The following is a 12,071-nucleotide window of genomic DNA, read 5'->3' as shown; positions in this document are numbered from 1 at the left end:
TAAGAAACCTCTGGACAGGAGGTTTGCTCTCCTCTGGCCACACAGAGGACACCAGACTCCCTGCAGCACTACCAGCACCAGCATGTCCATCCCAGCTCCCGGCTCTCGCTGTGCAGCCTGACAGACTGTCTCAGTCCAGCCAGCCCGCAGGTGTGGTATGCACACAGGTCTGATCCTGCAAGCTGGTTTCTTTTTAGAGCTGGGCCCCAAATTTGGAGGCTGTGTGGTGTTGACACGGACTGTAGGAAGCCAATCCCTGGTAAATGCAGCTGCCTAGAAAAGCGGGGCCTTTTTATCAGTTGTTTTCTAGCCAACAGACACAGACAATAGCACTAAGGTCTAAAGGCAAGCAGATGGCCACCAGGTTCATGTCACATTGACACCCCTGGCTAACCAAAACCAGCCCCTGGCTAGCATCAGATACCATGCATATGGCTGAGGACCTGCGAGCCAGCAAGCTGCCCCACGGTCAGATGCTCGCGCTGCCCCAAACCGTGGAGCAGCAGCGCTCATGCTCCGGGACTGGGAGACACTTCCTCACACCTCAACCTTGAGCCAGCTTTCCCTCATGTCATTAAACCAGTGAGGCTGAACTGCTACTGGTAGAGCCGTTTGGTCGTCATATCCCAGCCAGATAAACCAGCTCAGTTCACAGAAAGCTCTGAGCCCTTCCTGCAAGCATGGCTCCTTTGGTGCCTCAGCTGGAGTTTAACTCAGGCAGTCCCACTCCCTGCTGCAGTACCATTTTTCAGGGTCTTCCTCCATATCCAGTCCTAAAAGGCTGAACAGAGTTGCTGTATATCAATGAACACTTTCCACATTTAAAAACTCAGTGGAGATCTCTATCTCATGAGGTTTGCCAGGCGCTGGCTGCTGTGAGCACAGGATTATTCCCTTCTTGGTGGCTACAGCAGTGCTGGAAGCAAATTCCTGCTCAGGAATTAGTGTTTCACCCAAACCTCTGATTGCGCCATGTCAAGACTAAGCTTGTCCACAGCCTGGAAATGGAAGCTACAGTCATTCCTCCAAACCCAGATTGCCTCTTTGGCCCAAACACCCGAGTCACCTACTCACCGCGTGTTCGCTCTCTGCATCCAGCGCGCTCGTGGCCTCATCCAGGATTAGGATGGGGGGAGTTCGGATCAAGGCCCTGGCAATTGCCACTCTCTGCTTCTGGCCACCTGACAGCTGGGCTCCTTTTTCACCTGCCTCTGTTGGGTCAAGAGAGAGAGGAAAGGGTCAAAATAGGAGCTGCCATCAAGTTCAGCTCCCAGCTACAGCATCAGGATGGTGTCATGCTTTGAAGCAAAGACCAGGTAAATGCTTCTGCTTACTTGGCAGAGCAATTTAAATGAGTTAAACATCCCCGAGGGCTGCAGTCCTTCCCTCCAGCAGCAAGTTCTCTACTGTAGTCCCAGGGTTTGAGGGACTAATGCTCATGGAAACAACACAGAGAAGTCTGGAAGATTACCCAAAGCCCAGGCCTGCTCTCCCTGCCCTTGCAGGGAGAGATAGCAGCAATGCAGCTGTGAGGTGGGCTCTGGAGGGTGTGCGACCAAGGCAGCAGTGAGGGGGAACTGGCATCTCTCTGCTGGCTCCCATAAACACGAACCATCATCAGTCTGACCTGCCTCCTCACAAAGGCCCGCTGTCACAAACACATTATTGTCTATCACTATGGATTTATCCCAGGTTTATTTTCTCTCTCTGCAGGTGGGGTGGTGCACAGCTAACTGCTTGGGTTGTGGCCTTTTCTCCTGATCGCTGTGCCGAAAAATGGTGAGACTGCCAGTGACACATCTCCATAACACTGCCAGGCACTGGGAGCCAGACCTGGCTGGATGGGATGGGGGACACTCACCCCACTGCCACAGAGCAGCAGCAGAAACTCTCAGCCAGGATGGGCTCAGAAATCCTGCAGCAGCTCCGTCACCCCGAGAGGCAGCCAGGGTGCTGCACCTCTCCATGTAGCTGCCTCTGCACTGCCACCAACTCGTATCCGTCACTACCTGCGTGACTTTCCAGCCAAGGGGACAGTCTCTGCCTTCCCATGGCAATGCTTTCAAGTGTAAACGGAGGGATTTTGGTACCTGTGTGGTAGCCGTCTTGTAGCTCCGTGATGAAGGCGTGTGCGTTGGCCTTCTGAGCAGCCTGGACAACTGACTCAAAGGAGGCTGAAGTTAAGCCGTAAGAAATATTATCGGCAATAGAGCGGGCGAACAGCACTGGCTCTTGGCTCACCAGGGAGATCTGCAGGAAGGAAGGGAAGAGCAGGGGGTTGGGAGCAGAAGACGCACCAGCCGGTGTCTCGGATCATTGGCATTTGTTCTTGCTGGGTGAGGCCTGAAGTCGGCAGAGCCCCACCATTAGACCAGGATACAGAAGTGCCTCAACGTGAGCTCCCAGTGAGGATGCTAATGGTGGGGTGCCCAGCAGCAGCCCCAGCCCAGTTTGCATCATCTGCTGGAAGCCATTTTTCAGGAAAGAAACCTGATGCAGTGCTGGTATGTTGGCATCTGGGTCAGGCCTCCCCCTCCAAGACCCTGCTGTGGTTTTTGCTCCAAACCTGTCATTCCCATCCCTGTTTGCTCTTCACAGAATGGGAAACCAGTTGCTGGGACAAGGCAGGCTGGAGAGACTCTCTCCCAGGCTCTTACCGATTTTCTGTTCAAGGCCAGTAATCACGCTTGGGCCACGTGAATGAACCCTCCTGCACCTTTTAATCCAAAATTAGCAAGTTAGGGACATAGCTGCTGCAGTTCCTTAATTGCTTAGCAACAGCCTCCCTGTCCTACCTTACAGCCGTTGCTGCTCACTCTCGCATTCAGCCTGCTTTGTCAAACCCTCAACACTGAAATAAATTGAACCCTCCAAATTATTGCTCAGAACTGGGCATGAAGAGAGCCAGCAGGACGTGGTCATATTTTAATTGACTTCTCCCCATGCTCCTGACACCACACCAGGCTTTCCAAACTGAAAGACTAGCTTGTCTTTTAATTTTTGCTCAGTACAAGCAGGGAATGTAAATTAGTCACACTGACTTTGGCTTTCCAGACTGTCTCTGATCAATTGTTTTCAGGTTTTCCTGCTGACTGGCGAGACCGTTCGCTCTGGAGGCAAACAAAGAAGGCAGTTACTTGCAGAGGAGATGAAGGCTGATCTGTGCTGACACACAGATGACAGCCAAGGGGCCTGAACCCCTCTCCTAGGCAAACCACCCAGCCCCTCTGGTGCTCCAGCTGCTGCCAGGATCCCGAGAGGCTTAACTCCCCATTAGCTGAGAATTACTTTAAGATCTTAAGGTAGAAAGTCCTGGAGGAATGCAAAACTCATTTTTCAAACCCAATTTAGATGATAGTTAATCCAACAACCAGAAACGTATTTCTATGCATTGGCCAAGAAATACAGAACCATGGGTTTTGTTCTGGTTTTGGAAGGCTTCCCCCTTCCCATGAAACCACTCACCATCCCTTTCCCTTCCACCCCCACAAATTATCTGAATTCATTTCCTGGACCACCTCCAGCCTTCAGCTTTCTGGACATTTCAGAAGTTGCCAGATCAAATTCAAAGCAACATGCAACACTACCATCCATCCCCTCTGATCACAGCAGGCGATAGCTAGAATACACGTATCAGTCGCTCGTACCACTGAGTGCAGGTACTTGTGATCGTACATGTTAATGGGACGCCCATCCAGCAGCACCTGCCCGTCTTGCAGAGGGTAGAAGTTCTCCAGGATGTTGACACAGGAGCTCTTCCCGCTCCCTGAAGGACCCACCAGCGCTGTCACTTTGCCGGGGTGCAGGGTGAAGGACACATTCTGTGACATGGATGGGAGAGCATACTCAGGTCCTGGCTTTTCCCAGGGTCCTGGGGCAGCAGCTCGGGCACTATGCAACAAAGGCAGCCGAAATCCAGCCATAGTGACCCTCCAGCTTGGTGACGTGCCACATCAGCCATCTCTCAGCAAGGAGTCTCCAAAATTGCTTCAAATTTGCCTGCTGATATAGCAGGACCTCTAAAAACTGCAAAGCAAACTAACCTCTTTGCTGCCTCCCCCTGCCTCATGACCCCAGACCCTCTCCCATGGGAACAATGCGAGGCAGCTTGGCACAAAGCCCTGTACCATGCTGACGTGGTTAATGCCTGAGCAGGGAACAAGGGTTGTATTAATAAATCTCATTCCTTGTAAGGAAGGTCAGCCCTAAACACCCGCTGTTCCTTATAATCTGTTTTCCAACATGCTGTTGAGCCTGCCTTTATGGATCTCCTTAAAGGGCAGCTGACATTTCCTGCGGGCTGGGGATCGGTTATGGCCACAAAGGAGAAGTGGCGCGTGATGCTTCGTGGCGGGGAGCGCTCTGCGCCCGCGGGGCTCACCTGGAGGACCTGTGTTGCGGAGCGAGTGCGGTAGGAAAACGTCACGTTTCTGAACTCCACCTTTCCATCCACGTGGTCTGGGGCCAGGGAGCCGTCATTCACCATCGTTGGCTTGCGGTCGATGAACTCGAACACCTTCTCGGCAGCTCCCACTCCCTGCATCAGGCCGCTGTAGACAGAGCCGACAGACTGGAAGGGAAGAGGCGATGGTGAGACCCTCCCGTGTGATGGGAAAGTCAGTCAGTGCCACTCGTAAGGAGAACTGTTGAAACATTCCCAAGTCTTCTATCAGCTGACATTAACGCCAGTCATTGAACACAGGAAAAGCAAACTCTTCCCCCTCTGCAGGATATGGAGGGGATACATATGGACTTACCCAGGGAAAGGGCATCTAAGGGGGTTTTGTGCATGGGTAGTCTCAGAGGGGAACAGAAGAAGGAAACACATAGATTGGGAAGAGAAGATGTGCGCCAGGAGATACACAACTCAAACTCGCAACAAAACCCTCCACTCATCTCTCTTTTCTCAAGACCAGCAGCTCCCCAGCCCAATAGTTGAACAGAGTCCACACACAGCAGCACATCACACCAGCCCCCGAAGGCGGCCAGCTCATTCCCTACTACACGTGTCTCAAATGCAGAGCAGCTTCAGGCTGGACCCTTCCAGACAACCATTTGGCAGCTGATAAGGTTGTTTCCTGCTGGAATATGGTCCTAGTGGATTTACCATTGCGCTTTCCCAACTACAGCTGCTGCACGCTGACACCAGCTTCCCTGGAATAAACCCCTGTCACGTTGGCTCTTTCCAATATTAAACCCAGAGCTGCAGAACAGCTTGTACTGCAACTGCCCCTCCCATCAGGAGGGAAAAAAACCCAACAAACCAAACCAAACACACACGAAAACCACAGCCTGGAAACACCACCAGAGCCGGCAGTCATCTGAACAGATGGCGAGAGCCAGGCGAGCTGCCTCCAGCTCTGCTCTGCTGCTGCACAAAGGCTGAAGCACTGCCGAAACCACGCTTGGCTGCGAGGAAACCTCGACTTGATCATTTCTGCCTCGATTTGCCAAGCTTATGCCTTTGCAAGGGGAAGGCAGCCCTGGGTGGGCTCTACCATCCCACCCACAATCCCATCTTGCGAATGTGCTGCCAACACAGCAGCTTGCAGCCTATTTCGGGGGAAAAAAAAAAAAAAAAAGTAATATAATTAAGTTTTTAATGAAGCCTGAAATTTAACAGGCAGCTTTGTAATCCCTCCATCCTTCATGCCAGGAAATGTGCTTGGGAGACAGCCAGGACTACTGCCCTTCAGCGGGGCCAGCCTGACCCCTTTGGTCCTGATGGTGTTTTTGGGGGATGAGCTGCTTTGGGCACATTCAGGTTGTGAGGCTACAGCAGGAGGGGAGCGGGGAGCAGAGGGGAGAATGAGCCCACCAGTGGGCAAAGCCACAGCACCAAGGAAATGTGCTGCAGGAAGGTCCCTGCAACTGCCCTGGGACCTTCTAGATGATAAAGATGTTGATCTTTAGCCCAGCAGGATCAAACAGACTCACCTCCATGCAGTCTCCTAAGACGAACTCATAAATGATGAAGGAGATCAGATTTCCACTTGTCATTTGCCCCGAGATCACGAGGTGCCCACCGTAGTAAAGGATGCTGACCTGGACCACCAGAAGGGTCAGCTGAAAGCAAAAAAAAAAACAACCCAAATCAGCAAGGACAAATGAATGTTTTTGTGCATTTGTAATTACTCACACAACAGCCCACAATTCATGTGCTGACATTTATTCTTTGAGCCCCAAACTGAGCATCCCTGACAGCGTGCAGCTGGCAGCCCTAGCAGCAAGCGTGGATATGAGAACGGAAAAACAACTTGAGGACATGGGCTGATTTAAGGAGCTGGGATGGCACCTTTCAACAAAACAGAAGTCCAGAGGGGCAACAGCCAAGGAGGAAGAATTTATCTGAAATAACAGAACAGTTCACTTACTTCTCTCTTGGACTAAAGTCCCCAAGCATAATAATCTACGCTCAAATTATCCAACACGTGCAGTCACTTCACCACTAAAACTTTTTGTTATGTGAGTGTGACACATTTTCATTTAGAGCACAAAATCAAGCCAAGAGTTAATGCAAAAGATCCTCCTTGTGTGTACAAGTCCCTGAAGCATAACCTCAACTCTTGCCTGAAATCAGTGTAGGTGGTAACCCCAGAAAGGAGACAGATCAACTCTGATATGACAAATACCAGCCCCTGCCTTCATTCAGCTGGTTTTATTCCACACTGCCTGGGCACTCAGAAAAGCAGTGATGCCCTGATGCTCTGTGCAACATTTGTGTGACAGGCTGTAAATTCACACAGACAAAAATACTGGAGAAAAAAAATTCCTTCTCTGTTGCTCTGCCATGATTTGACCTTAAAATTCTGATTCCCTTTGAGAAAGACTCTACCAGGGCTGTGCTAAATCCATCAGCTTCTTTCTACATGAGCCCCGCAGGAGCAGTTTTGGAGGGTTTTTGCCTTCTTTGACTCGGCGGGATCTGTGCTGACCCAGTTCACACTCTGGCTTCACCTGGGAGCCCAGAAACAATGCTAAAAATGTTCCCATTTTACCTCCAGTCTTGGGAAGCCATAAATCTCCCACAGCTGCACGAGGGCACCACAACTCACAAACCTTTTCTCAGAGGCTACTTAGAACCTCGAATGTGCAGAGATAAGGACGGCCTCACATTAGGGTTTTGCACAGTCTTAGTTATCAGCTGATGCCAGAGAAGTCCCAAACCACCTGGTCTTAAATGATGAAAAAGCATTTTGCAAAAAAAAAAAAAAACCCCAAACCAAAAAAACCCAAACCCAAACCCCAGAAGCCTCCCTCTGCTACCACCCACACAAAGAGAAAATCTCTGTTTCTGAGCAGAAGCTCAACCAACGCCACGGCTGTTTCCCAGCCGGAGCCCCGGAGATGAGCTGGCACAGGCACGCAATGCAGCAACACAGAAGCATGGGGTTTTCCATGACCTTGAGCAGTTATCAATTATATTCTTATTTGCAAGAGAAAACAGACTGTTCAGTGGCACGATGCAGCGCTGCCCTAAGGGGGAACAGAATATGCTTTCTGATGAGTGAAAAAAAGTAATAATCAAGAGACAGAGGATTATTGGCAGTGGACATCAAGACTGGGCTTGCCCTAAAAAGCTCCCTGGAAGCAGAGAAGCACATGCATTGTGGCGTGTGCATTCTGGGATCCAGAGCCTGTCCCCAGCCTCGTGTAGGGGAGCCCTGGAGCTGGCCACCTACCCCGCTGGACCAGACGTAGTAGGTGTAAGCCATGGCCTCCCGCTTGTTGAGTTTGTACACCTGCTGTAGCTTCTGCCAGTACACGTTCGCCTCCGCCTCCTCGTTGGCAAAACTGCGGACGGTCTTCATGGCGGAGATGGTCTCCTCGGCAGTGTTGTTGGCCTTGGCCAGGGCGTTCTGCACATCCTTGGAGAGCTTCTGCAAGGAGCGGGGGGAGGCAGAGGGGGCTCAGCGGGCGTCAGGCTGCCCATGGCACATCTCCCCGCACACCCTGGGCTCTGCTGGGCTTGGGAAAAGAAGGCATGGTGACATTTTCCAAGGCCATGGGCAACAAGGCTGAGCATTGGGATATATCCCACACCTCGGGCCAGCCTGGGACACTGTGCCAGGAGGAGAACAGATTCACTGAGCTGTCCCTGAGGAGGGGCCTGGGCTGCTGGAGGTGAAGTGCCATGGCTGGGATCGCTTGGGAAGCCCCCGGCAGAACTGCTGCTCCCAGTGCCCTGATGGGACAGGGTCAGCCTGACCCAGGAGCCCTTCCAGGTGTTTCCAAGTCAAGGACAGGTCTGGAGACCAAGGGCAGCTCTACTCCTACCACGAGTGCTGGACCCACAAGAGGAGCTATGGCTGGGTGAGGCAGTACCCAAGGACCCTGTTTTGGCAGCACCCGTGCACGCCGTGTCCCCGGCACAATGGAAAGCACCAGTAACTGATGTGGGGAGCAGCAGTGCAGGACTCACATGGTCCATGGGATGGGACATTAACCACAGGGGACAGTCCTTGGCCTGCAGGGAGAGGGAGGGAGCTCAGCACTGGACATAACGCCCACCAAGTCACTCCAAAGGGAGAGGAGAGGAGAGATTGTACTAAGACAGGCAGGTGCATATGGGACATCCCATGGCCAAGCTACCTCTCCTGTCAGACGTGGGATGCTTCCACTCCTGAGCATGAAGCAAGGCAAGAGCTGAGGCTACACTTCCCTGCCCATACAGGTTTAATGCTGCCTTCCTGCCCCACTGTTGGCAGTGAAGCACTTGAGTATCAGTCCCACCAGCGCCAAGGCCACCCACAATCTCCACAACGGCTTCACGAGCGGAACAGCCCAGCATTGCGTCACACTGTGGCCATGCCAGCTGCTCCTGCCTACCTTGTAGTACTTCCCATAGACATCAGACACCAGCATGATGATGGGGAATCCCATGAAGGTGACGAGCGAGAGCTTCCAGGAAAGGCTGAACATGAAGAAGATCACCCCCGTGGCCTTCACCACATTGCGCAGGAAGATGTTGATGTTCTGGGAGACCAGGTCGCTCACGATGGTCGTGTCCGATGTCAGGCGGGAGATGACGTCCCCTGCAGCAACGAGGGGTTGGGGAAGGGGAGAGTGGGGACACTTCACCATGTGTCATGGGACAAGTCCCATGTCCTGTGCCGGGGGCCAGATGGAGCTCCCCATTCAACCCAGCCCCTTGCTGGGTGGCATGGAAGGGGGGCAGCTTTCTACCACTGTGGATGCGAAGCAAAACCAAGGGGCTTGAATTGCTGCATGCACAAGGGACACAAAATGCATTTGAAGGCCCGAGCTATGTCCCTGGGTCACCAAGGATGACTGCAGAACAGCAAAGGGGACTGTGGCAGCACCCTACAGGCATGCAGATGGGCAGCAGATGCCTAGGTAGAGTGTTTGCTGGGCTGCTGAATGCACCTCCAGAGCTGTCAACCCAACCCCGCGTTCATTTTTAAATGATGTCTGGAGCCCTCCAGGAGCTCAGCAGGGACTGCTGGCACCTTTCCCTGCCAGGGTCGGGCACAGCATGCCCTGCAGAGCATGTGGCAGCTTCAGAGAGGGCTGTTCGGGTTTAGCCACCTGCCCTGCAGCCCGGAGCTGACCCAAGTGACCCTGAGGACGTGTGTCCAGCTACTAAGGTGTGATGCTTCTGCAGTGCCCTTTAGTGGAGCTGAACATTACAGCCAGCAAACATCACCCTGAATGCCTAAATACTTGGCCTGTGTTTGAGTCCAGCTGAATTCCCATGTTTTTGTGTAAGACCAGGGTTACCCGTATCCCACTTACAATAACATCTCGGGTGTCCTCAGCTACCAGGGCACTGTGCAGTGATTGCTAAATATGGCAACAGCCTCAAAACTAAAAATACCGCCGAGACGAAATTAAATGCGTGAAAAGTTACACCAGTCTGGGACCACACCAGAGCGGCACGGGCTGGGACAGGACTGAATTGCAAGCAGGAAAAGCGACAAGCACACCCAGCAAGCTTCACACATCTGAGCTTTCTGATGCCCAAAAAAGAGCTGGAGAGCAGCCGACCAGCAGGCACTGGCGGATGGGAGGTATGGGAGGAGGAAAACAGGTGTTTTGGGGATGACTGGAGATGAACATGTCAGCCCTGGGACTGATGGATGTCAGGCTGATCTGTGGCGATGGGATATCCCCAGGGTGCTGGGCAATCCTGTCCCAACCCCACGGTGGGAGGCGACCAAAAGGGAAGAGTTTTCTGCTGATACTTCTAAACACGAGCACTTGGGTGCTGTCTCTGGCTGTCCCCAGTCTGGTGCTGGTAGGGCAAGCCAAGGGGAAAAAAGTACTGGGATGGGATAGAGGGACTAGAGCAAATCTGGGGGAAAGAGCAACCAACCTGTGCGATTCTCATCAAAGAAACTCATCTCCTGAGACACCAGCGACCTGAAGAGGCAGTTGCGAAGGCGAATGTTCAGTCTTGCAAATATGAGTGTAAAAACGCCGCCCCGGATACCTGCGGCAAATGAGCTAATTGCAGATAAGAAACGTTATAGACCAATGGACACGAAACCCGCTCCTCAGCAACACAAACACCCCAACGCCCAGGCCATGGGCTCAGGCAATGCTGCACTGGCATCACTTTCCACCCCAGGAAGCGATGGCTAAATCAACCCACACCTCCTCTGGGTGCTACCAGCATGGGGACGGCTGGTCCTAACCCTGGTATGACAAACTTCAGGAGGGGACACAGCGCTGCCAGGACATCATTCCCCAGGGAGCCCATTCCCTGAGTCTGCTCCTGTTCCCCCACTGCCAGCACACAGTCGTGGAGGGCTACACAATGGCCTCAATGATTGCCACCACGGCCTCTGCACCGTGTCGGCACAGAGAAAGCAAAGCGCATCCCCGGGGTCTGACAGGGACCAGGCGGAGCAGCTACAGGTGAGACAGCCTGTACCCACCACTGAGAGGTCCTGTGGGAAAACCCCAAACTCCTCCTTGTCAGGGCCAAAACCAACCCCTGCGATTACCTTCCTATGGCGAGCAGCGACATGACCAGCACTGCTGTGGAGAAGCGATCCATGCTCTTCTGCACCACGATGCCGTCGATGGCCAGCCCTGTGTAGTAGGGCAGGAAGGTCTCTCCTGCCAGATAAGCACAGGAGATGGAGTTTCAGCCCCACCATGTGGGATTGGCACAAGATCTGTATTTCCAACTGCGATAGCCCATGGACAATCCCATCCCCACTACGAAGATACTCAGCCATCGCACGAGATGTCTCAGGAGGTGTAGCCCTTAGCCACATGTGGGGATGTTTCATTTCCCAGCATATTTTATCCCCTATTACATTTTTTTTTGCCCCATTGCATTTTTGACCCAGCCCGTGCAGGATGTGCCACCCAGCACCCCCAAAAAAGCAATCCTGGAGTGCTGCCAAGTACCCTCCCCATGGTTCCTTCCCTCCTGGTGAGGATGGGAGCACACCACAGCCCTGCCACCGTCCCTTCACTCACCCAGCGCAGCCACGAGGAGGAAGAAGGAGGCAATGCCCAGGAAGAAGGCATCTGGCTTGGTGTAGGACAGCAGTTTATGGATGGTGGGACCCGCCGCCTCCTCCCGCTTGTCCCGCGGGGTGCCCCCGTCACAGCTCTCCTCCACCTCGGCACGGGACTCAGAGCTGGGCCCCAGCGCCTCGCGGGAGGAGGTGACGCAGGCCAGCAGCTGCCACAGGCCAAAGGTGGCCCCCAGCGCCACGTAGGTCCAGGCAAAGAGCCCCCAGAACCAGGGGTCCCTGATGGTCCTCCGCACCTCTGAGTAGAGCAGCAGCTTCACCATCATGTAGATGCCCATGAGGAGGCAGACGACGGTGATGAAGGTCCGCGATGCCCTGAGGCGCCGGGGGCCGTAGGCCGTGTTGGTGGCCACCCCGATGGCGGCCCCCAGCAGCACGCAGCTACGGTAGAGGCAGCCCCCCCAGATGTCCAGCAGCGAGTTGAAGATGTTAAAGTGGCGCAGGTCCTGCAGGACATCCCGGCCGCCCCGGCTATGGACGTAGAGCAGCGTGGTGACCACCACATCGGCCCCACTGAGCGCCAGCGTGCTGGCCACCGCCTTCCAGGCACGCATCCTC

The 12,071-nt window shown here is 53.5% G+C and overlaps 1 protein-coding gene across 3 annotated transcripts in view; it reads right to left on the bottom strand.

Annotated features, from left to right (window-relative positions):
* The window catches only part of ABCB9 (ATP binding cassette subfamily B member 9), a 39,790-nt gene that overhangs the window by 8,212 nt on the left and 19,507 nt on the right, over positions 1-12,071 (bottom strand). For 2 of the 3 annotated variants that reach the window (XR_003399506.1, XM_026859489.1), the window contains exons 3-12: positions 11,455-12,068; positions 10,971-11,085; positions 10,337-10,467; positions 8,830-9,035; positions 7,683-7,880; positions 5,938-6,066; positions 4,382-4,570; positions 3,648-3,821; positions 2,091-2,250; positions 1,075-1,211 (exon numbers count right to left, since the gene is read on the bottom strand). Coding sequence is in view for 2 of the 3 variants with exons in the window: in XM_026859489.1 (XP_026715290.1) it covers positions 1,075-1,211; positions 2,091-2,250; positions 3,648-3,821; positions 4,382-4,570; positions 5,938-6,066; positions 7,683-7,880; positions 8,830-9,035; positions 10,337-10,467; positions 10,971-11,085; positions 11,455-12,067 (2,052 nt within the window). In the remaining variant the exon portion in view is untranslated. The remainder of the gene's footprint in view (positions 1-1,074; positions 1,212-2,090; positions 2,251-3,647; positions 3,822-4,381; positions 4,571-5,937; positions 6,067-7,682; positions 7,881-8,829; positions 9,036-10,336; positions 10,468-10,970; positions 11,086-11,454; positions 12,069-12,071) is intronic. The other variant, XM_026859491.1, reaches the window with a different exon arrangement.

This window comes from Athene cunicularia (assembly GCF_003259725.1).
Source record: "Athene cunicularia isolate RWA chromosome 15 unlocalized genomic scaffold, athCun1 chr15_part1, whole genome shotgun sequence".
In the NCBI taxonomy this organism is placed as follows: Eukaryota; Metazoa; Chordata; class Aves; order Strigiformes; family Strigidae; genus Athene; species Athene cunicularia.
The sequence above is the reverse complement of the archived record's forward strand: the minus strand, read 5'-3'. Positions and strand labels throughout refer to the sequence as shown.